The sequence below is a fragment of the Bos taurus genome, chromosome 4, assembly GCF_002263795.3.
Source record: "Bos taurus isolate L1 Dominette 01449 registration number 42190680 breed Hereford chromosome 4, ARS-UCD2.0, whole genome shotgun sequence".
NCBI classification, from domain to species: domain Eukaryota; kingdom Metazoa; phylum Chordata; class Mammalia; order Artiodactyla; family Bovidae; genus Bos; species Bos taurus.
The window spans coordinates 85,339,616-85,365,446 of record NC_037331.1 but is presented as its reverse complement, the minus strand read 5'-3'; the positions used below and the strand labels follow the sequence as shown (position 1 = coordinate 85,365,446).

Sequence of the window (25,831 nt, the reverse complement as noted above, 5' to 3'; positions counted from 1 at the left end):
GGCAACTGCTGAGTTTTCCAAATTTGCTGGCATATTGAGTGCAGCACTTTCACAGCATCATCCTTCAGGATTTGAAATAGCTCAACTGGAATTCCATCACCTCCACTAGCTTTGCTCATAGTGATGCTTTCTAAGGCCCACTTGATTTGGCATTCCAGGATGTCAGGCTCTAGGTGAGTGATCACACCATTGTGATTGTCTGGGTAGTTAAGATCTTTTTTGTACAGTTCTTCTGTGTATTCTTGCCACCTCTTTTTAATATCTTCTGCTTCTTTTAGGTCCATACCATTTCTGTCCTTTATTAAGCCCATCTTTGCATGAAATGTTCCCTTGGTATCTCTAATTTTCTTGGAGAGATCTCTAGTCTTTCCCATTCTGTTGTTTTCCTCTATTTCTTTGCATTGATCGCTGAGGAAGGCTTTCTTGTGTCTCCTTGCTATTCTTTGGAACTCTGCATTCAGATGCTTATATCTTTCCTTTTCTCCTTTGCTTTTCGCTTCTCTTCTTTTCACAGCTATTTGTAAGGCCTCCCCAGACAGCCATTTTGCAATCTCCCAAGAAATGGCAAAGGGAAAACAAGTTTACCCACTGCTTGCGGGAAAGAGGCTCAGCTTATTCTATTTAAACCTCAAAGGACAGTGTAACCCCAGCTAAATTTAGGCCCCTCACATATGAATAATACTGATGACCACTTTAGGAGGTAGGTATACAGATAAGGAAACTGAGGCTTATGGAGGTGAGATCATTTGCTCATTATCACATTACCAGCAAGAGAGAAGCCAGCATTCTGATCCAGGTCTGACTTTAAACCCCTGCTGTTGTTGGTTATGTTAATGCTTCTGATAACATGGAACCCTTCAGTGGCTGTCATTGCCTCTGAATAATGGGCCAACTCCTCAGCCCTTAATCCAGAAACCACAAGCTTTTCTAATCTTAACATTGTGACTCTTAAAAGTAGAAACTAGAGGAATTTCTCTGGGACTGTGGTTCTTGTGTTTGAATCATGTTTTTCTAGGAAACTGCATTCATCTCCGTGGACCAAGCTTACCTGATGGAGTCTTGGCAGAGAGGGGCTCTATCACCTTGACATACGTGCGGTGGAAGTGGGGGGTCCTCTTCCTGCCTTTGGGGAACATTTCCATGTTTTTGTTGCCCAACTCCTGTGCCACTGAATTCTGTCTGTCTGCCAGGGCACCTGCCTGGGACCATTTGCTGAGCCTCTCTGATGCTGCCATCTGTCTTCCTGCTGAGATTTCCACTTCGCCCCCACCAACACATTCCCTTCATACTTGGTTCCGCTTGGCTGCCTGAATTCACATTGCCCTTTGATGGGTCTTCACTCCAGTTCCAGTCACACCCTAATTGATTGGTCTAGTTTTTAGGTTCTGGCCATCCCCGTCCGCTCCCATAACTGAACAAGGAGCTGTGAAACTCTGGATGGGCAACAAACGGGATCCATTCATGGGAGATTTGGCAACACTGGCCTGAATACAGTGAGGGGTGTGGAGGAAGGATGATGAGAAATGATTTCTAGTGTTCTTAGTGTACATGGAAGTTGGGGATCATAAAAGAAAGAAAAGTGCAAGATGGAGTCACGTCCAACTCTCCATGACCCCATGGACTGTATAGCCTGCTAGGCTTCTCTGTCCACGGAATTCTCCAGGCAAGAATATTGGATTGGGTTCCCTTCTCCAGGGGATTTTCCCCACCCAGGAATAAAACCCAGGTCCCCTGCATTGCAGGTGGATTCTTTACCAACTGAGCTAACAGGGAAGCTTCAAGACAGAGAATAAACTTAAATAGCATAAGTTTTTGGTTGTTACAGTCTCATTTTCATGCCCCATCTAAGGAAAGTTAGTTAAATTAACATATTGATTAATTAAATTAAAATATTGGTCAGCCTTGCAGCCCAAGCTGGCTGCTGCTACGTTTGAAGCCACTTTCTCTGAAGGGAGAACCAACTCATCTTCACACTGGCAGACTTACAAGGTTCCTTTCTATGACCCAGTGCTAAGGTGGCAGAGACTTATAAAACACCATCAATATAAAACTTGCAATAGAAAACACAGAATTTAATTCCTAGTAGTCATTCTGGAAAATATGTGTGAGTTTTCTAAAACAAACATATTATAACCTAAGTCTTTTTTTTTTCTTTCCAGCTTTAGTTAGTAATATTCCTGATAAAGCTAAGAAATATATTAATAGTAAAAACTCTTATAATTTATTAAAACTACCTATATGAGTTATGTATGGATGACTTATGTCCCTGACATGATATCTTTTCCTTTATTACTATGAATAGTAATCATTTGAGACTACTTTCTAAGAAAGAATACAAACGATACAAAGATAGTAAAACATAATGGCAATTGTTAGTTCTTGGCAATTAAAAAAAAGCAGTATCATCACTGAAATAAAGCAGGAATGCACTTCCCCCCCCCCTTATTTTTCAGTCAATCATTCACACATTCATACCATGAAATATGAAATGAAAATTTATTACATCTCTAATTTGCCACACATGGTTATGGCTAATATATATGCACACAAATAATAACATAAAAATAGAAAGTCTAAATTTCAATGATAAAACTTTCATAAAGGCTGAATTATTATCACAAAATCACAATTCTTTTTGTTGCATAAAATAGTTTATATATGAAAGCTGAGGACATTCAAGAGTTTGGATTAGCTAACTGAAAATAATTTTAAAACTTAAATATTTGTATCTGGTGTAAATAAATAAATGTTTTATGAATGTACTGTTGGAGGAACCTAAATGTTTTAAAAAACAATAAGTGAATTGAAGGGGTAGCAGATGAAGACAGATGTCTAGTATTCATGATAAATATTTGTTTATCTTTCTTCTAGTTGTATTGTGGATGTGAAAAGAAACTGATGTCACAAGATAATGGAATTATTCCTTAGGGATCTTTCTAAGAAAAATAGCGCTTGGTGCCTGTTTGTAAATGGAACCTACATTCCTTCCTTTTCTTTATAGCTTGTTTTAAAGAACTGTCAATTAAGACTTTTTACAAAGGGAAAGAATTCTCAAGTTCTGTAAGTTTGACCTTCTGAAGAGAAAGTAGGCTAATGATGTTACAAGTTCTTTGAGACTCAAAATTATGTTAGAACTTTTGGTATCTCCTGGCACAATTCTGAGTTTGTACTAACAATTAAATAAATATTTATTGAATAGGATTCGATTATTTGTACCAATGACAGCTGGTGAAATGAGTCCAAATCCTGAACTGTGTACAGAGTATGAGGTTTGGATAAACTTTGAGGAAATTCTTCTAGGAGTTTATACCAGGGTACTAATTTGGACCATTCTTTATCCAGTCATATGGTTTACAAAGGTAAATGTGGATACAGGATAGAAGCTGATGGCATGGGATGGAAATGATGTGATCTGAATTTTCTTAGGGTTCTTTGCGGTTGCCAGGATGTTCCTGCTTCAGGAACTAAGCATCTTTGCTGAGTAGGACTGCAGACATTTTTGGCTGAGAGCTGGGATTTCAGCAGTGAACAGGAGAAAAAATGGCAACACCCATTTTTTTCTCCACCTTGCAGTTCAAAAATCTGATTATTTTCAGTTATCTACCCTCTTCCATTTGACCATGTGCTTCAGAGAATTGCCCCAGGCAGAGGAAAGGCATCTAGATTTCTTTAAACAAGTCAAGACCCATATCCTCACCAATAATCTGTGCATGCATCAGTATGTGATAGGGTTCTAGTTGATGAATCATAAGGAATAACCTGTTGCCAAACTTCTGGGAGAGGGCTCCTTGAGTATAAGGGCGAGCCATAGGTGGGAATAGCTTATGCCCTCTGTAAAAGTAAAACCTGTACATAATGCCTGGATTTGCACAGTTATCTTGTAAGGCAATGGCAACCCACTCCAGTACTCTTGCCTGGCAAATCCCGTGGACGGAGGAGCCTGGTGGCCTGCAGTCCATGGGGTCTCTAGGAGTTGGACATGACTGAGCGACTTCACTTTCACCTTTCACTTTCATGCATTGCAGAAGGAAATGGCAACTCACTCCAGTGTTCTTGCCTGGAGAATTCCAGGGATGGCGGAGCCTGGCGGGCTGCCATCTATGGGGTCGCACAGAGTCAGAGACGACTGAAGTGACTTAGCAGCAGCAGCAGCAGGAGCAGCATGTGAGTATGAGAAGATGAAGCCCAAGAATGTTAGCTGACACACTGTGTGTATCAAAGAGTTCAGTGGTAAAAGAGTTGATTCCTTGATGTCATTGCTAATGTGATGGATGGTTATTTTGGGATTTGTAAAATAATATATTTATGTATATCCTTATTGTTGTGGCACTTTGAATTGAATATTTAGTTTGCATAGGATTGCCAGAATTATCAAATAAAGATGCAGGATGCACAGTTAAATTTAAATTTCAGATAGGCAATGAATACTTTTTTAGTATGTGTATGTCCAGTGTGATACTTGACCCATGTAATATTTGGGACATCTTTATGCCAAAATTTTTTTATTGTTGATCTGAAATGCAAATCCTGCATTTTATTTGTCAAGCTTATAGTTGAGCGAATATTTAATTCAGTGCTGAAAGGCTATTCTCGGGTCCAACTGAGTATACTCTTTCAGAAGTAAACAGTGAAAGTAGATTCTCCAGTCATAGTTTAAGTATACATATTTGAAACAGCTTCATATGCTCAAGAACTAATAAAATGTCTAGAATATTTTTCTTCTTGAGGATCATCAGTGAATTTCCACCCAAATTTGAAATAGTATTGTAATGAAGGGTAACACTGGGAAGAATCAGACCCATCTTAGAACCTCACTTTCTTTACTTACTACCTGTATGGCCCTGGGGAAATCAGCTCTCATAGTCTCAGTATCCAACTATGTCATTACGAGGCATTAATAAGATAGTTTATGAGAAACACTTATTATGTCAGGCACCTGTGTGCATGTGTGTGTGTGCACGTGCACACTCAGTTGTGTCCGACTCTTTGTGACCCCATGGACTGTAGCTCACCAGGCTTCTCTGTCCATGGAGTTTTCCAGGTAAGAATACTGGAGTGGGTTTCTGTTTTCTGCTCCAGTGGATCTTTCTGACGCAGGGATCAAACTTGCATCTCTTGTGTCTCCCACACTGGCAGGTAGATTCTTTACCTTTGAGCCACCTGGGGAGAACATCAGACACATAATACTTCTCAAAACATATTAGATCTCTTTCCTGTATTAATTGTGAAGAACCATCCAAGGAATACTGTGAGGGTTTTATACCAAGAAGCAATAGAAACTCACTCACCCTACCAAAATACCTATGCAGTTCCTTCCCTCTGCACAATCTGAGCAGAAAGAGCACAATAAGATATGGACAAATGAGTTGCCTTGTGGAGTGAAGAACTTGTATTACCTTACTGCTTAGCTAGTGAGTTTTGTTCCAGTTCTAGAAGCAACACAAGAGGTAACCAGGATGGCAGAATAGAAGGACATGTGCTCATTTTCTCCGTGAGAACTCCAAAATTGCAACTCACTGCTGAACAACCAGAAAAGGCAATGGCACCCCACTCCAGTACTCTTGCCTGGAGAATCCCATGGACAGAGGAGCCTGGAAGGCTATAGTCCATGGGGTGGCTAAGAGTCCGACACAACTGAGCAATTTCACTTTCACTTTTCATTTTTATGCATTGGAGAAGGAAATGGCAACCCACTCCAGTGTTCTTGCCTGGAGAATCCCAGGGACAGAAGAGCCATCTATAGGGCTGCCATCTATGGGGTCGCACAGAGTTGGACATGACTGCCGCTACTTAGAAGCAGCAGCAGCAGCTGAACAACCATCAATAGGAGAATGTTGGATCCCACCAAATAAAGGATATCCACATCCAAGGGCACAGGAGAAGCCCCAACAAAATGGTAGGAGGGGTGAAATCATGTTTAGAATCAAACCCCATACCCACCAGAGATGCTTAGAGGGCTCAAAAAAAAAAAAAAAAAAAAAACACATTGTGTGCACAAGGACCCATGTAGCATGTGGCAAAACCCTCTTGGAGGAGATCGCCATTAGCCCCACCATAGAGCTGCCAAGCAGATGACCCATAAACTGCAGAACAATTATACCAAAGAAATTCTCGCACTGTTAAGAAAATTCTAGGACTCAAGATAACTGCACCTGGTCCCATCATTTCATGCAAATAGATGGGAAAACAATGGAAACGGTGACAGACTTTATTTTCTTGGGCTCCAAAATCACTGCAGATGGTGACTGCAGCCGTGAAATTAAAAGACACTTGCTCCTTGGAAGAAAAGCTGTGACAAACCTAGATAGCATATTAAAAAGCAGAGACACTACTTTGCCAACAAAGGTTCATCTAGTCAAAGCTATGGTTTTTCCTGTAGTCATGGATGGATATGAGAATTGGATCATAAAGAAGTCTGAGTGCTGAAGAATTGACGCTTTTGGTTGTTGGAGGAGACTTTTGAGAGTCCCTTGAACTGCAAGGAGACCCAACCAGTCAATCCTAAAGGAAATCAGTTCTGAATATTCATTGGAAGGACTGATGTTGAAGCTCCAATACTTTGGCCACCTAATGCAAAGAACTGACTCATTGGAAAAGACCCCGATGCTGGGAAAGATTGAAGGCAGGAGGAGAAGGAGATGACGCCTCCGAGATGAGATGGTTTGATGGCATCATCAGTTCTATGGACATGAGTTTGAACAAGCTCTGGGAGTTGATGATGGACAGGGAAGCCTGGCGTGCTGCAGTCCATGGTGTCGCAAAGAGTTGGACAGACCGAGCAACTAAACTGAACTGAACTGAGCTAGGAGCAACACACATGTGATTGCTTGTAAATAGTGACTGCTATTGCTTTCTACACTGAAGAGTTTTGTCTTTTCTCGAAGGGCAGACAGTGAAACAGTTAGTCACTCATTTGTGTCTGACTCTTTGCAACCCCATAGACTGTGGCCCACCAGGTTCCTCTGTCCATGGAGTTCTCCAGGCAAGAATACTAGAGTGGGTGGCCCTTTCCTTTTCTAGGGGATCAAACTTGCGTCTCCTGCATTACAGGAGGATTCTTTGCCATCTGAGCTACCAGGGGGAAGTACAGGGACCCATCTTATCCTCAGTCTCTTCAGCATATGGCACTGTAAGTGCCATATGTACCTTCACTCAAAGGTACTGAGTGAAGCATACGCAACCATTAAACTGGGTTCCTACTTCACAGGTGGGCAAGAAACAGATCATACCTCTTTATTCGTGTGTTATTCTATGTTCAAACCATCATGCCCACTGAGGATTTTTCTATTGTACCCTTGTAGCTATTCTCACGGAGAAAAATGTAGAGCTGACAGAATGACAGCTTCACAGCTGTCAAGTCTTACTGTGCTTCTATGATCCCAGAGAAGAGAATACTTGGAGTGGGAGGGCCTAGCAGCTGCCCTCAAGGAGTCGAACGGCTGTCAGATGGGAGAAGGATTGCTTGTGCTGTGGATTCCAAAAGGCAGAATGAGAGTTGAGTGGTACCAGTTATAGGCAGGTATGGTCAGACTTAAGCTATTAAAACTAACCAGTTCTGCAATGCCTCAAATATGGTGAGGGCTCCTCTACTGAGATGTTGATCCATAGACTTGTATAAACCATTCTTCAGGAATATTAGAACAGGAATTGCAGCTCTGTCTTCTTCTTAATTTATAGAAATAATCCCAGGTATCATTTCATGGTGAGGGATTTGATCCAGCTGAACCTGAAGAAACTCCTTTGCTAGTTTTTAGGCATCTGTAGAGTGTTAGCTTCAGGGGTTTTCAAACTTTGCTACAGATTAAAATTACCTTGCAAACTTTGAAAAATCTGGATTACCAGGCCACATCTGCAGAGATTCCAAATTAATTAGTGTGGGTTATAGTCTGAGTATTTGGGTTTGTCCAAAACTACCTCAGTGGTTCTAATACACAGCGATTTTGAGACTCACTGAACTACTTAGAGCATATGATTCTGGATTTTAGCTTGGAATCTGATTCATTAGAGGTGTAACTTTTAAAGCTTCTCGTGGCTCTATATTCCTCATTTACTAAAAGCAGGTGGAGGTGAGGGTGGGATATGTACTTCTAAATCATCTTCCTTTAAAATTTTATTATTCTGGAGCCCTTTATAGGTTTAAGATATTTTTTTAAAAGATTTTATTTATTTTGTTTTTTGGCTGTGGTGGGTCTTCGTTTCTGCACTTAGGCTTTCTCCGGTTGAGGAGAAGGGGGGCTACTCTCTAGCTGTGGTGTGTGGGCTCCAGACAGCGGCCTCAGTAGTTATAGTGCTTAGGCTTAGTTGCTCTGGGGCATGTGGGATCTTAGTTCCAGAAGTGAAGTGAAGTGAAGTGAAGTGAAGTTGCTCAGTTATGTCCAACTCTTTGCAACTCAGTGGACTGTAGCCCACCATGCTCCTCTGTCCATGGGATTTTCCAGGCAAGAGTACTGGAGTGGGTTGCCATTTCCTTCTCCAGAGGATCTTCCCGACCCAGGGATCAAACCCAGGTCTCCTGCATTGTAAGCAACACGCTTTACCATCTGAGCCACCAGGGAAGTCCTTAGTTCCAGAACCAGAGATCAAACCCCTGTCCTCTGCATTGGCAGGCAGATTCTTAACAACTGGACCACCAGGGAAGCCCAGATTGATGAATCTGAAAGATACTTTTCCTGCTTTCTAGAAAGAGAAGAGTATCTCTGTTCAGGGACTTTGGAGTGACTGGCACTCTTTCCATCATTTTTAGTGGCAGTCATAGACTCCCCTCGTGGTGGGGATATTTCTGTCACTCAGAGGAATGCGTGGCATCAACAGCATTCAGATGGCGGGTGGTTCCAGGCCCTCTGCTTGGAACTTGTATACATCCCAATTTGAGCAGTAACTGAGGATCAAAGAGGGTTGCTTTGCTCCTCGCTGTGATTCCAGAAGATACTTTGTGGCCAGACTTAGCCTCATCTGATGGGTGACTGGACATTTTCTTGGTGTTTGGAGTGTATGGCTGTCTTTGTGCTCTTTGAAGCTTGCTGCCTTACACTCAGCTTAGCCACTTGCTTGCCAAGACTTTTCCTCCCATAACCCAGGACACTCACATTCTCTTTGGGTCTTAATTTTACTTCTATCCAAATGACAATGTGTGTCTCTTCATTACCCTGGTCATGTAGCAATTGATGCTAGACAGGCAATGAGGGACGTAGGACTCCATTTTACTCCATGTCTACTCTGAAGAAAATTTAAGGAGGACTCCTATTATTAGGTTTCTTCAAAGATACTGCTTATATTTTTAGGTAATTCATATTTGTTAGTGAAACTTTATTTGCCACACAATGTGCACAGAAGTCATCAGAAATGTGAACTACAAAGCATAAAACATCAAAATTAGATAGTATTTTACATGTGAAATTTCTTAACTTTCAAAGGAGAAGGCACGTTTGGAAGTACAGTTTCCCCTAGTAAGATTTCCTAAATTTCTAGTTAAAAAAAAATTCAAAACCCATCACTACTGTACACAATTCAAGATAAACCACCCAGTTAAAACTCAATCTTATTGCGAGAAACCTTTGGAAAATTTGGGCTACTTGTGAAAGGGTTAAAGGCATTCTTCCTATTCCGGGTGTCAGACCTCCACATGCCTACCCTGGGGTGTAAGTAAATGCTCTGAGTGCATTATGCAAGTGGGAAAGAACTGTTTTCTTTCCTTTTTTTTTTTTTTAAACTCAGGGAGGGCAACAAAGCAATAAGAAGGAGTAGAGGGCACCACCTTAGTGACAAATCACAGGAGGTGGCTCTCGAAAGGTTGTGAAAACTAGTTTCTCATTGCAGGAACTAAGCTGGGCCACTCCACCCCCCTTCTCAAACACAAATATTTTCATATAATAAAAGCCTGTTTCCCTATGGCTATAACCCAGCCTCCCCTCCTCCGACACCACCATTTTAAAGGGGCTTGCTGCGCGAACGTTTTCAAAGCGCCTAGGCTTTAGCTTTCTCTGGCCCGCGTAAAGGTGAGGCGTCCCTTCGAGGGGCTCGCGACTGGCTAGGGGACAAGAAACAGCCACTAGGCTCGCGGCCGCGCGGCCGGCGGCCCGAGCATGCGCCGAGAGTGCGTGCAGCTGGCCCTGGCCGCCGCCGCTGCCTCGTCCGGACTTGGCGTGGACTTGGGAGGGACAGCGGCGCTGGGAGGTGGCTTAGCAGAGACTTTCCAGCAACTGCTGCCCAGGACTTTTTTTTTTTTTTCCTTTTTCCCAGGAGGCGGCGACGGCGGCGGGGGGGACGGGGGCAGAGGAAGAGAAGGAAGCGTCTCCAGTTTGAGCCAATGCAGCCCTGCGGCTGTCCGGGAGGAGCACCCCTGCCCCGATGAGCCCCCGCCGCGCTTCCCAGACTGTCCCCCGGCGGGATCGGGGCGCGGAGCCCAGCGCGGACGGTGAGTGGCCGCGCGTCTCTCGTCCTTCCTGCCCGCTGTCCCGCCAGCCCGTGGGCGCTGTGTGCTAAACTACTTAGAGGCTGGCTCCGGGGCTCCCAGCCGCCCGCGCTTCCCCGCGCGCCCTGCCGGGGGCGCGCGCCGGGGTGGTGGGGCCGCTGACCGCGCTGGGCTTTGTGCTCCTCCGGCGGCTGGGAGCGCGGGGTCGCGGCCGGGACCCGGGTCGGGGCCGGGGGAGGGGGGGACATGAATGACTAAGCCGGCGTCTGCACAGCTGCACCGGCCCTAATTCCCCTGCGCCCCTCCCCGCCCCCCGCCCCCGACTAATCCATCATTCCGGGGCCGAAACATCATTTCTCACATTCTCCCAGAGAAACCCTAGTCGCCGGGCGGAATCCCAGCTCAGCGCTGCGCCCCCTCCAGTGGCCCGTGTTCACACCGGAGCTGCGGGATGCGGAAGGGGCTGCGGAGGTGGGGGGCGCAGGAACTGTCCCAGTGAGAGGGGCACTCGCACCTTCGATGTCTCGGGCGGCATTTGTGACATCTCCGGGGGTGGTGGTGTGCTTTCTAACCTTCGGGACCGCTCGGAGCAGAGCTGTCCCAGAGGAGCGGTGTGGATTGAGGGAGATTTTAAAGAGCGTCTCATCAGAATGCAGAGGACACCGCCGCGTGTCTCCTGAGAACGCAAATGTAGTGCGCGCATTCATTCATCTAGGGAGACGATCTTTTCTCTTCCCCAGCAGGTGTTATCTGAAGCCAGTTTGGAACTTTGGGAAGTTTAGGTTACTATTATAACTTTAACAAGTGATTTGCCATGAAACGATGTCTAGAATGAGATAGGCTTCGGACCAGACCCTGGACCGGGCTGAGGGCTGACAGAGGAGAGATGGGCGGGGGTTGGGGAGCGCGGTGGTTAGGAGTCTCCTGTTCTCCCCCGCCCTCTGCAGATCGCTGCTGTTTAGCCCGTCGGGGTAGGATGTGTTGAAAGGATGGGGCTTCTCTCTCTTGGGGCTCACGATGGCGAGAGAAGATTCTGTGAAGTGCTTGCGCTGCCTGCTCTACGCGCTCAATCTGCTCTTCTGGGTAAGTCAAGCAGCCCACTTGCACCAACAGGTGGGGACGGCTGGACTCGGCTTCCTGCGGCCACCACATAAAGCGCCAAAGGGCATGGCTAAGCATTAATTAATTACATGCGATCACACCCTGTATTTTTCGCAGAAGTATATTTTGACCTTTAAATGCCTTTGATCTAGCTCAAGTTCCATTTGTAATTAGAAAAAAGAAATCCACCCCTGGATACTAGTGGCAGTAAAATTAGACTTGAAGTTAATCTAGGGATATAAATAAATGCACGTGCTTGTGCTTGTAGATAAGAAAATTTTGACATACTACTTAGGGAACTGCTTGTTTTCAGGAATTTCAGATAACCGTGCAAGCCATAAATTGTTTCCTTACGTCATCCTATAAAATTTGGTTGGAGCAAGAAGTCTTACTATTTTTTTTCGGTTGTAGGAATTCATACCCAGATATCCTATTAAGAGACTGCGTAGAGTTTTCTAGGAGATTCCTTATAGTCTGAAAAGGTGGTTTTCATGTAACTGTTTCTAAGTTGGCAAAGTTTTAAGGAATTTTGTGTATGCTTTTGGAAAATCCCATAACCATTTAAGGAAATAAAATACATAAAATTTAACAAGCTCATGGAAATCTTTATGCCTTTTGAGTTAGTGACTTTTTATGCTTTGCAGCCAGGCGTAAATGTTCATTAAGTGTTATTAATAATCACATTGTTATTTACAAAACTTATGAGGAAACTATAAAAATTAAAACAGTGTTGATTTCAGAAGCTGTCATGCTTAAGCAGATACTTTTTTGTGTGTGCCAAATTTGTATTCTATTAGTAATTTATATTCAGAATGTTCTGTTGGAATTTTTAATGAGTAATGTGTTTATTTGGCTGACCTGCTGGGCTTGAGCAGCTTTTTTGCATTCGGTTATGACATATGGTCTCTAGAGGATGACATTTTGGTTGAACTTATGGATGGTTCCATTTTAAGGTGACAAATTAAGCCTTAATTCTGCAAGTAATCGGAAAGATATCAAAACAGGTAATGTTTTTTTTCTCAACATGAAAATTAAAGCATATTTGCCACCTGGAAATGTAAAATACCTAATTGATCTTATTGCAGTTTTTAATTCTAAAAATGTACATATTTAAGTGGGTCATTAAATTATCTGCTTACCTATAAAGTATTAAGATCTCTAACACTGTGTCTCTAAAATGTGCAATAACGATTACTTCTGTTTACTAGTTTTTCACTTTTCTACTTTATGGTTTTTAATTACAGAATCATCACATTTTTATAACTAAAAGGGAATTTAAAGATGATCTGTTGAACTTCCTTACTTTGGGTATGAGAAAAATAAATGTAGGTTAGTGACTTGCCAAAGGTCAAATAGCCCATTGGTGACAGTGCCAGGAGCAGAACTTGGCTCTCTTGCCCCTAGACAGGGCCTTTACTTGGATGAGCACTGTGTTTGAACCTTGGAATTACTAGGGCGTTTTTTATTCGACAAAGAATAATTTTTTTGGCAATTTTCTCAATAATTTGTATCTTGTGTATGTGTTGGGGAGATTCAAATCATTTAACAAAAATATTGCCCTTCTGAGTAATGAAATTTAAAACACCTATTCCTTAAACTCCTCCACGGCTCTTTGTGTCCCCAAAGAATGTAGAATGTTATTTCTTTGTTGTTATCTGGTCCTTCAACACTCTCACTTTCCTTGTGCATGTTTTGATTTATTGAAATTGCTTCCCCCTTTCTCTAGCCCTTCTCTTCTCCAAATATCATCTCTCTGCCACCAGAATAATATGTGCTAATTGCCTAGTGTGCATCCCTCAGTATTTTTCTTTATTTCATGAGAAAATATCTTTTCTCATACCTGTCCACATATACCCATTCAGGTACATATTTGCTATTTTTTTATTAGGCTGTTTTTTTCTCATTTGGCTAGAGTTGCAGGAGTGGGATTGCTATGTGAGAGGATATGTAATGATGACAACCAAATAGCTGATATTTATGTAGTTCTTACTATGTTTGCCAGGCATATTTAGTGTCTCAGTTTCCTAGTCAGTGAAATAGGAATGGTAGTTCCTATATTTTAGAGTTGTTGGAAGGATTAGAGTTGATATACATAAAGTACTTGGACGGTGCTACTTAATAAGAGCCATCGACGTAGTAGCAGTAGCAATAATAGTTGTAGTACCTGCAGTTGTTACTACTACTACATAATGATGCTCCGTAATAGTCTACTGTAATAAGATTACCAGTTGAGTCAAAGGAATCATTGTATTAGTAATAGTCATTGTAGTAGTAATAGTAGTAACTGTTATTGTTATGATTAATACTACTACTGTTTCTACCACTCCTGCATTCCTTTGATCTAGTCATTCTGTCCTGGGAATCCATCTCCTAGAAATAAAAGTACCCATATACTCCATTATAGGTACACAACTATTTGCTACCATCTTGTTGGTATTATGACACCTTTTGACTTCCACCAATCTGAAAAGTTTAAAATGTTATTTCACTGTTACTTTATTGTTTTTCCTCCTCCACTAGCAGTAAGCTTGAGCATCACTTTATATAAACAAATCATTTTATATAAACAGAGTTTTGTATGTTTTCAGTAGAATTTTTCTCTTGAATTATATATATATATATATATATATATATATATATATATATATATATATATATTGTTCTTGTGTTCTCTTAAAGCACCTGCCTTTCTTATCTTGGTTAAGGTTTCTTTTTCCATATGGACTTTAAGATTGTTTTGTACAATTAAAAATATCTGTTGGGAGTTTTGTTGGAGCTGTATGAAACATATACACTAACTTTGGGAACACTGATGTCATTCTTTCAATGATAAAGCAATGTTTGCAGATCCTATATTTCTTTATTGAATGAGAAGCAGTTTTATTCCTTGTGCCGGGCACATTCCTGGACATCTTGAGGCTAATTTCTCATCTAATTCTCATAATAGCCATGAAAAATGGAAGTGGAGGGAGTAGTAAAGAGATGTTACTCAGAGAAGTTCATTCACTTGTTAGTAAGTTAGCAGAGCAGATTCAAAGTCTTTTTTTTTTCCTTTAAGCGCAGCAAAAGTTTTACTGTTGGGATTGGTGGTGAATTTATTTGCAGCAGAGAAGTAAACATCTTCAGTAGGAAGGGATTAGCTGTCCACCTGCTCATTCCAAGTCCTCCACAGCAGTGCTTCTCAACCTCCACGTGCCTACAAATCACCTGGGCATCTTATTAAAATGCAGATTCTGATATGGTACCTCTGAGGTTGGGCCTGAGAGCCTGCATTCCTAAAAGCCCCTCTGTGATGCCATTGCCTCTGGTCTGAGTGCCGAACTTGGAGGAGCAAGGCTTTAATCCTTGCTTTTAGTTCTTTTGAAATTAAAAGCAGAACAAACCAGTGTGGCATGAACTTGAGTTTATCATGAGGATAGAGAGAATGATTGTTCTGGTGTCTGGTTTTGTGGGATTGAGATAACTGCTGTTGTTACCTTTGGGATCAAAAGCTATATCCTTTTACTTTTCACATAGCATTTCTTGTTTTGGTCGCTAAGTTGTGCCCGACTTTTTGCGACCGTGTGGACTATAGCCCACCAGGTTCCTCTGTCCATGGGATCTCCCAGGCAAGAATACTGGAGTGGGTTGCCATTTCCTTCTCCAGAGGATCTTCCCAACTCAGGCATCAAACCCAAGTCTCCTGCATTGGCAGGCAGATTCTTTACTGCTGAGCCGCCAGGGAAGCAATAAACATAGACTAGCACTTAATGTAGACTTTTCCGCTATTCACTTCTACTATACTGATATCTTCTCCTCTTCTCTACCAAACAAGAATTTTAAGGAAAGAAAAATAAATTTTATTTGGAAAAACACTGAGGACCTATACAATTTTGGTTTTGTGTTCCGGGAGTTGGATATCAAGCTGATTCGTTTCAGTAAAATTATATCTTGCATATTTAATTGTTAAGTGGGAGGTATAGATAGACCCGTCTAAGAGGAAGCAATTCACAGAGTATTCAGGATCACAATTGCACCACATTCATTCATTGCTATGTATCCGGTCACCTTGATTTACCATCTGTTGAGTGGCTCTTTTACTTAAAGAAGCATGAGACTGGTTCCGCTGTATTGGGGTGGGCAGAAAGATCTGGGCCCCTGAGGTTTGTCATGAGTTTTGTGGGTTTGTAATGGGGAAGGGCACATGAGACAGAGGGAATGTGAACAAACTGCCCGAAGAGCTCTTTTGAGACCATGATTCACGTTCTGGCCACGATGGAGCAAGGAAATGGGTTATTTTTACCTCAAATGTATCACACTTTTCCTTTCTAAATGACATATTATTTCATAAATGAAAGCTTTCCTCCATTTTAAAGACAAGTTCTGTGGCTTTATCGTATGAGTGTTTGCCATTCTTAGATGATAATTTTCTGCTATTGGAAATATGAATGCATATGTTCTTTTTGGAAATTCCTGAAATTGGTGAACACAGCATTCCTCACACATTTGTTTATTATTTTCTATAAGTATAATATCCCATCTGTATTAAAGTCTCTTTTCTCACCAGCAGATAGGAGCCATTGTTACCATTACCAAAGATAGTAGCAAGAAAGAGGAACTACTCTTGGTGAAATATGAAAAAAAGCTTATAAAAGAAAGCCTAAAAAGTAGACAGGAAATCTGGTTCACACTTTTGGGATCCATACAAGCTAGATGAAAAAAACAGAAGGCTTTATGTTTGGTTTCTTTTTCTCCAGCTCTCTGTAGTGAATCTTAGGTGTTTGACCCATGAAGACCCTAAAGAGGTTCTTGGCAAGTGGGTGTTTGCATTCACACAGCATTTATATGGTCATATGAAAATACTACTTTTAAAATTGATGCCATCCCCCTCGCCGTCCACCCAGCTTTATACTATGAAAGGCATTCCAGTTTACTTTAACTCTTCCTAAGGAATAGTGGGGAGCCCTCCAAGAAATGTCAGTGCTTTTTAAAAATAAACATTAAATAAACTTTAGTCTCAGGGGCAAAGCTAATACAATTTTTTTTAATGCAGTTGGCTCAGCTGAGCAAAGACAGGCCACTGCATGCTTCTTAAGGAAGCGTTTCAAGGAGAAGGGCGTGGAGGTTTCTTTGGGGCACAGTCTTGCTGCCAACTGGACTCATAGGCCCCTCACTCACCATCTCCACTCAGAACAGTCACAGTCATGTCTCTGAAGAAACCATGGTGTAGAACGAGGCCATTCCCCTTTCTTTGACCTGCAGTGTCTATGGAGTAACCAGTTCACTTATTGTGGAAATCAGGCCAAGTTTGATAGTTAAGTTAAAGGGATTGTCTCTCTTGATAATGATGCCAGGATAACAGGGATTCAAAGCGGAGCCATCCTGGTCAGAGTAGGATGTATGGTCACCTGTCTGCAGGGCAACATGATCTATAGAAACTATTAGTCAGCACAGTTCCAAGGTGCTATTGATTTATTCAGGCCTAATTAGCAGATGTTCATTCTTAAATGATGCCCACAAGTAATCTCCGGAACTCATTTCAGCCATCATTTACAATGCCTACTCTTTCACAGCATTTACCAACAGTCTTATCTGTTTGCTCTTTTCTGCTGCTGCCCCCAGCGCTAGAAGGGAAGCTGGTTGAGGCGTGAACTGATTAAAAAGCAGAGGGGGGCAGGCCTGGAAACATGAAATGGGCATGTTCCTGGGAAGTCCTTGCCTTGGGCTACCAGCTTCCAAATTATCAAAAATTGATTTACCTTTACATTTTAATAAATAACAGTTAAAGTCTTTTTGTTTTTTAAGAAAAAAAGGGAATTTTAAGAGCACCTAGTTCAATTTCTTCATTTTCAACATGAGCGAACAGAGTTTCTAAAAGTTTGAATTACTTGTCCAAGTTCTCTGTAGAGACAGAAATGTAACTAAGTTCCCGGACTCTATTCCCCATTCTGCTCTCTGCTAACAGATTTGACATAAAAAGAGAAGTTTAGGTAGGAGGCTTTAGACATCTGTCAGCCTGGAGCAGAAATGACTGGTGTTACTGTCACCTTATATGAGATTATATATTACGTGTGTCAGACAGCTGAAGGATGAAAATGGCTGTTTTTTGACTGTGACCTTACTATTTGGTGGAAACTATACATATACATTTCATAATAAATTCTGATTTAGAAAACCTGATTTTCATTTTTTACATGATTAGATTCAAGCAAAGCCAGAATGTATCAGCAATGTTTTTGCAAGACAGAAGGTGGCAAAGGACCTGCCAAGTAGTACATTAAATATATTTCTTTAGAGTAATATTTGTGAGGACTTTCCTGGCGGTCCAATGGTTAAGACTTTGCCTTCGATGTACAGGGTGCAGGCTGGATCCTTGGTCAGGGAGCTAACTCCCACATGCATTGTGGCCAAAAAAAACCAAAACAGAAAACAGAAGCAATATGGTAACAAATTCAATAAAGACTGTGAAAATTATTCACATAAAAAAATCTTAAAAAAGTAATATTCGTGTTATTTTCTAAATATTCCTTGAACTACAGGTAATATTTTTCTATATTGGAGAAGATGTAAAGAGCTATGAACCTTGCTACATGTGATAACTACAATGCACTAATAATTTAGTCATCATGAATGGCAGTTGAAGAATTATTTTAAGTTGGAAAATTAGTGGACAATAGCATTATTAGTAAGGAGTCCTAAATTACTTGCATAATTTGTCCTTCTGGATTTAATAACATCAGGATTAGATACTGAGGTGACCGAATCTCATTTTAGCTTGGTTTCTTGCTATAATATGTACTGTATTCATTGTTACCATTATTATTTTCTCAACCCTAGTGAGTAAAATCGTTCCGAGAATTGAACTGTTCTCATACACTTAACATGGCTGGAAATAATGTCAATAAAAAGCAGCTTCTTTTCAGAATTGCTTGCTTGCTATGAGATCAAGCTTGTGCTGGTATTATTTATTTTGCCTGATAACTCTATGCACAGTTGTGACACTTGGATAACTACAGTGATAGAAAGCAGTTGAGCCAAGTAGAATATGACGTTTGCAGTTTAAAGGACTTTTGAGAACACTTAAGCCAGCTTCTGACCTGATATATAAATCTTTGATCATGTAATGTGGCAAGCATCTCTCTACTGGAAAACTTCCAGTGATAGAAAGCTCGGTTCTACTTAAACCATCTCCTGATTTTGCTGAGCTTCTCCATTAGTTAGCTTATCTGACAAGTTGAAATCATCTTCCTTTAATTATGTTCTCATTCATTCATCTAACATGTAGCAGGTCTCACTACTGGGCCTGGTACTCTATTGTGAGAGGAAGCTAGAGGCAGTGGTCTGTGACCTCTAGTGGATGAGATGGGTGGGTAAGGCAACAGTAGATCAGTGCTCTGAAGTCTAGACAAGAACACTGACTCTGGGTAAGGAGGGAGCTGGGAGAAAAGCTTCATGTTTGAGCTGGTCTTTAAGGATAAGGTTGTTCTGCTCCTGAGATGGACAGGCTGGAGCAGAATTGCATTTTAGGCAGAGGAAACGACAGGGACAAAGACATAGGTTCAGGAGGTCTGCAGTGGTACATATCAGAGAAGCAGAAGCTGGACTTTGGTCATACGAGGACAGAATGTGTGTGGGAAGGAGCTGGCAGGAAATAAGTTGAAGGAAGAGGTCAAAGGGTAACTGGAGAGGGCTCTGTGTGTCTGCTGCAGAATTTAAACTTATTCTCTAGGAGAGAGCTGGAGGAAGTAGAAGTGAGCGATGGCAAGGAGCCATAAGGGGCAGCTATTAGAGGTTTATAAGCAGAAGAACTTGATTTGCATTTTATAAAGCTAACTGAAGGGTGAATTTGAGGTGAAATCCATGAACTGGAGAGTCCTATTGTAAGAGGATTATAATTGCCTGGCAAGAGGTTGAGGGCCTGGACTAGCCGGAAGTGGCAGGAAAGGGGGAGGAATTCACGAGGCGTGTTGCAGGAACAATCTGCAGGACTTGAAAGTAATGAGATGTAGACTGAGGAAGAGGGAGAGGTTCAGGCTGCCTGCCAAGGTGCCAGTGACTGTGATTGAAGCATTGATCATACCATTTACTGAGAAAGGAAGAACAGTGGGAGGGACATACAGGTTTCCAGAAGAATGAAGACGAGTTCAGTTTTAGAGATGTCAGAACCAAGAATGGCTGTGGAAGTTCAGTAGATGGTTCTATTTCAGTAGATGGTTCTAGTTCAGTAGATGGAAAAGTCTGCCTTTTTCCTCCATTTGTTAGACCTTCACATAGCGGAAGATTCCATTTTTGAACTGATTTAGGATGCTAAAGCTGAAACTCGAGTACTTTGGCCACCTCATGCGAAGAGTTGACTCATTGGAAAAGACTCCGATGCTGGGAGGGATTGGGGGCAGGAGGAGAAGGGGACAACAGAGGATGAGATGGCTGGATGGCATCACTGACTTGATGGATGTGAGTCTGAGTGAACTCCAGGAGTTGGTGATGGACAGGGAGGCCTGGCGTGCTGCGATTCATGGGTCGCAAAGAGTCGGACATGACTGAGTGACTGAACTGAACTGAACTGAGGAGTTGTCTCCTAAACTGAGAAAGATTAAGAGAAAGCCCTGAGGTCAAAAGTGGCTTGAGATAGTAATAGATAGTATGTAAAAGAATCCTGCTCTTTTTTCATCCCTGGAATCCTCTATGAAGTCGGACTTGCTATTATAATGTTTTATATGGGAGGAAACTGAAGCTTAGGAAAGGTTAAGTGACACACCCAAAGTCATGAAGATGGAAAGGAGCAGAGCTGAACTCAAATTCAAACCAAGACTTTTGGATTCAATGGTATCACATGGTCATTGTCATCACATGACGTACAAACAGTGACCTCTAGGACCCGTGATCTGGCCCCTGTCTGGCTTTTCATGCCTGCCCTGTGCCGGTCTCCCTTCCTTGAACATATCCTGCTGCCTTCCACTCTGGGACTCTTGCTGTTCTTTCTGACTGGAATGTTCTTTTCAGCCTCCCTTTCCCTAATGAACTTGATAATTATCCTTTAGATCTTAGCTGTCTGGAGAAGGCCCTTTGACCCCATGGACTAGGTGAGCCACCCTAAAATGAGTTCCTACAGTAACTCATATTATTCCTTCCTCTTACTTAATTACAGTTTACAGTTACACGTTTATGTCTCTCATGAGTTGACTAACATGTGAACTCTTCACTTAGTATAAAATTTCAACATAGATTTGAGAGGGTGCCTGCTATTGCCAATCAACATATCTCCAGTTCATTGCACGGTGCCTGACAGAGAGCAGCTGATCAATATATATTTTTTGAAAGAAAGAATCACTTCAGAACCATGCTTTTAACCATTCTACCATATTAGAAATGTTTTTGAATATGCTGTTTTTAGAAAAAACATTTTTGTTATGAATGGATGTTAGTCACTCAGTCATGCACGACTCTTTGCAACCACATGGACTGCAGCCCACCAGGCTCCTGTCCATGTGATTTTCCAGGCAAGGATACTGGAGTGGGTTGCCATTCCCTTCTCCAAGGAAGTTATGAATGGAAGTACTGTTTATATAATGACAACCACTGATACTATATTATACAAAATGAAAAATCTGATAATTTATTGCTACTTGTCTTGAAAGTAAAAGTGTTAGTTGCTTAGTCATGTCCTATTCTTTGTGACCCCACGGACTGTGGTCTCTGTACATGGAATTCTCCAGGCAAGAATAATAGAGTGGGTATCCATTCCCTTCTCTAGGGGATTTTCCTGACCAGGGATCAAACCCAGGTCTCTTGAATTGTAGGCAGATTCTTTACTGTCTGAGCCACAAGCCCTAATAGCTGTCTTAGAGCTATGATAATTGAAAATTGGCTCAATAGACTGTGAGAAATTAAAACATGGAGAAATCAGTATCAGTTATTATTCTGAAGATGGTAGAAGAGAGGATTATTAATAACTGCCAAAGAATTAAGGTGAATAAATAAAATGGCACAATGGTAGAATTTCCTGACCTCCTTAAACATATAAGTTATTTGAACACCCACATATAGCCAAGTAGAGGAAGACCATTTAGCCTCAGATTTAATCAAATGGTTTATGGTCCCCTGCTAGCTCTGTGTGTTGTAATAGGTTCTGTGATTATTGAGGACTGGTAAAGCCAATAGATCAGAAGGTAACTGTCATTGAAAATGGCTTCTCTGGTAGCTCAGCTGGTAAAGAATCCACCTGTAATGCAGGAGACTTGGATTTGATCCCTGGGCTGGGAAGATCCCCTGGAGAAGGGAACGGCTACCCACTCCAGTATTCTGGCCTGGAGGATTTCATGGACAGTGGAGCCTGGCAGGCTACAGTCTATGAGGTTGCAAAGAGTCAGACACGACTAAGAGACTTTCACTTCATTTTACTTCACTTCAGGGTCAACAGATCAGAAGATAACTGTCATTGAAAACGTTGTGTGTTATACTTGAAGATCCCAAGTGACAGAGTACAGTTCTCATCATGGTGGGCCAAGAGGGGAAGCATGGGGTCCATCACGAGGCAGGGAGAGAACGGCACTGGGCAAGTACTTTTACTGGGGCTTCTTCAAGAAGGAACTGGCAAGGCAGGGTAAATAGGTTTCGGATTGGCTAATTTGAATACTTTCAGCAGCCTTTCTCCCTAGTTGTCTGGCACATGGACCTTGTGGTGATTTGGGCAGGTGTAGAGTGGCCTGGAATGAAAGAGCTCGATAAAGGAGTGGTTGGGAGTGTGCACTCTGGATTGGTTGGTTTGTATTTAAAAATGAAAGCTATGTCCCTTGGAGAAGGACTCCTCCTAAGGTCAGGTAGAAGGTGGCCAAGGCAAGGTGACTCAGGCATATTATCGGTTTGTCCAGACCAAGATGTGTCCAGCATGAGCATGTAGAACAGATGTTAAAGCATCAAGTTTGCAGGAGCTATAAGCACAGTTAATACACTGTGACAGAGCCCCTGGGGAACTTTTATTAGGTTTACAATCTGTTCTTCACTCCCAACAGGGATGAGGGTGGTAATGTGTGTGTGTTCACAAGTGGGCCTGTATGTGCTCAGTCACTCAGTCATGTCCCACTCATTGTGACAGCCTGGACTATAGCCTGCCAGGCTCCTCCAGACAAGAATACTCGAGTGGGTTGCCATTTCCTACTCCAGGGGATCTTCCCAATGCAGGGCTTGAACCCGAGTCTCTTGTGTCTCCTGCATTGGCATGTGTATTCTTTACCACTGAGCCACCTGGGAAACCCATACAAGGCATTTTTGAGGATGGTAATAACTGGCCTCATTCTCCTCTGAGCTGTGGTCCAGAGGTTCTTAACCTGTTTTAGGCCATTGAGCCCTGAGCCTTCATTCAGCAAAGAATGTTGTTCGGATGCTCAGACTGAGCCTGGGCATTACAGACAGATGATCTTCGTGCTACTCCCTGCTCCCCACCCCTTTTGAAAAAGAAACCCTCCATGCTACTGAAGCTCCTCCCGTTTGTGGAGCATAATGCTTCTTTCTGCATTTGGAAGGTAGTTAGTGACTAACTCTGAAGCTTCAGAGATGAAGGCCTGGATTTGAATCCAGCTCTACCATTCAGAATCTGCAAGACCTTGAACAGGTTTTCATGTCACATTTTACACTGTAATTATCTAGAAGCTCCACAGAGGCTGGGATCTTGCTACTTTTATACATTTTTTGGGTCTGAGACTCTGATACAGAGAATACAAGGCAGAGGGTTGGTGCTAGGTAAATGAAGTAGTTCCCCTTACCCTCGGTTTCATTTTCTGTAGTTTCAGTCAGACATGGTCAACCGTGGTCCTAAAATATTAGATGGAAAATTCTAGAAATCAACAATTCATAAGTTTTATGTGGTTCTGAGAAGCAGGATGAAACCTCCCACTGTCCGGTCTAGGATGTGGCTCATCCCTTTGTCCACGTAGCCGTGCTGCATTTGCTACTCGCCCATTAGTACATACAGGATTTGAGACACTCTGTGGTTTCAGGCACCCACTGGATTTCTTAGAAGATATCCTCTTTGGATAAGGGGGGAATCTACTGTATTTTCAGCTAAATGAAGACAACATAAGGTTACCAGTTGATTTTCCAGGCAGGTGACTATGTTTCACTGAACAAGAGGTCACAGAGCTCCAGGTGTCGTGCTTACCTGGGAGCCTTTATTGAGAAAGCATGTTTTATGGCCACTCTTTGAGTCAGTAAAGACTCATTCCTGTCTTGTATGTTCATTATTTCAGCATTTAAAGAAAACTTCTAACATAATGGTACTTAATGTTCATTAAGATGCCAGAAACTATTAAAAATCAAATTAAGCTGAAATTCACTGTATTGCACTTAAGGTAAGGCACATTTGAGAAAATTTTCTGAAAGACCTTTAGAACTTAGGCTTAACCTTCAGCTCTTAGAAAAACCTCCCAGGAAGACTCATTTTGAACATATTCTAGATAGTAGCTGTTTAATTTTGTTTTTTTAATTATGGACAATTTAAAACACACAGAAGTAGAGAGCACAGTATAATTAATCCCCATTTATGCACACAATCTCCACTTCCCACTTAACTCCCATGCATCATGATTATTTTTTAAACCATTCATCATGTATCTCTAAAACATAAAGATTCTTTTAAAAAAGTAATACCATTGTCATATCTACAATACTAAATAATAATTTCCTAATATTTTCAAATACTCAGTCATGTTAAAATATCCCCCATCATCTCATAAATGGTTCTTTGTGGTTGGTTCATTTAAATCAGGATCCAAACCAGGTCAACATGGCCTTGGACAATCTCTTTTAAGTTAAAACAGTTTCACCTTCCATCTTTTTATTCCACTTGCCAGCTTTTTTTTTTAATTGGAGTATAATTGCTTTGTAATATTGTATTAGTTTCTGCTATAGAATAAAGTGAATCAGCTGTAAGTATACATATATCCCCTTCCTCTTGAGCCTGCCTTCCACACCCCACCATCCTACCCCTCTAGGTCATCACAGAGCACTGAGCTGAGCTCCCTGTGCTATACGGCAGCTTCCCATTAGCTATCTGTTTTACACATGGTGGTGTATTTATGTCAAACCTGATCTCCCAATTCATCCTGCCCTCCCCTTCCCTTGTTGTGTCCACATGTCCATTCTCAACATCTGTCTCTGTTCCTGCCCTGGAACTAGGTTCAACTGTACCATTTTTCTATATATATGCATTAATATATGCTATTTGTTTTTCTCTTTCTGACTTATTTCACTCTGTATGACAGACTCAAGGTCTGTCCACATCTCTACAAATGACCCAGCTTTTTTAATTAAAGAAACCAGATCATTTGTTCTGTAAAATTTCTTACATTTTTTATTTTGTCGATTGCATGCCCATGGTGGCATTTAACAAGTTTAAATCTGTTCTTTGTATTTCCTGTAAACTGATAGTTAGAGCTTGAGGCTTGATTAGATTCACGTTTGACTTTTTGGTAAAAATACCTCAAAAGTATCTTTGAGTACTTCTGATTGCATCACATTGGGAGATATTATCTCTGTTGTCTCTTTCTGTGATGTTAAGATTGATCAGGGCATCTGGTATTTTATGTCCCCATTCTAAAAGTCCCCATCAGGGCTGGTGGTCCAGTGGCTAAGACTAACACAGATGGAGTTCCATCTGTGGTCAGGGAACTAGATCCTACAAGCCACAGCTAAAGATCCTGTGTGCCACAACTAAGACCTGGCGCAGCCAATAAATAAATTCAATGAATATTTTTTAAAAAGTCCCCATCAGTCCCTTTTCACTTAATGCAGTAGCTCTCAGCCCTGTACTACCTATTAGAACATCTGTGCAGCCTTTACACACTTCTGATGCACAGGCTCCACTTCCAAGAATTTATTCAGGGTTGACTTGGGCTCAGCAATTTTTTTAAGTGTCCTGGGTGATTCTGATGTACAGACAGGACTGAGAGCCACTGACCTGATAATTTTGGCAGTCATTGAGGATCTTTGCCAAGAGAGCCATTATTTCAGAAAAGCTTGTCAAATAGTGATATTCTATCTTGCTTTCTGTACGTATTAGCTGATATTCTTCTGTAAAAACTTTCATTAAGTCTTTGATTCTTTCTCTAGTTTGTATGGGAAAAATTGAATAAACATTGGATTCTTATCAGTTTTCTGAATGATGAGTTGAATATCTAATATCCTCCAAAGCTGTTTAGTGAGTTTTGTTTAAATATTTTTGTGAATTCGTAGACTTTAGTGTATTGGATGTTTTAACCATTGCAGTTGTTATTATTATGTATTATTTTGATGGCCAAATTGTTTAACTTTAGCCAGTGGAAGTCCTTTGAAGTTAGTGCCTGT

At 41.6% G+C, this 25,831-nt stretch overlaps 1 protein-coding gene across 3 annotated transcripts in view; it reads left to right on the top strand.

Moving 5' to 3' along the window:
• The first annotated feature begins 10,295 nt into the window (after positions 1-10,295).
• The window catches only part of TSPAN12 (tetraspanin 12), a 66,406-nt gene continuing 50,870 nt past the window's right edge, over positions 10,296-25,831 (top strand). Inside the window, exons 1-2 of one of the 3 annotated variants that reach the window (XM_005205654.4) lie at positions 10,296-10,414; positions 11,359-11,494. In XM_005205654.4, coding sequence (XP_005205711.2) covers positions 11,429-11,494 — 66 coding nt within the window. In that variant the 5' untranslated portion in view covers positions 10,296-10,414; positions 11,359-11,428. 3 annotated transcript variants of the gene reach the window in all.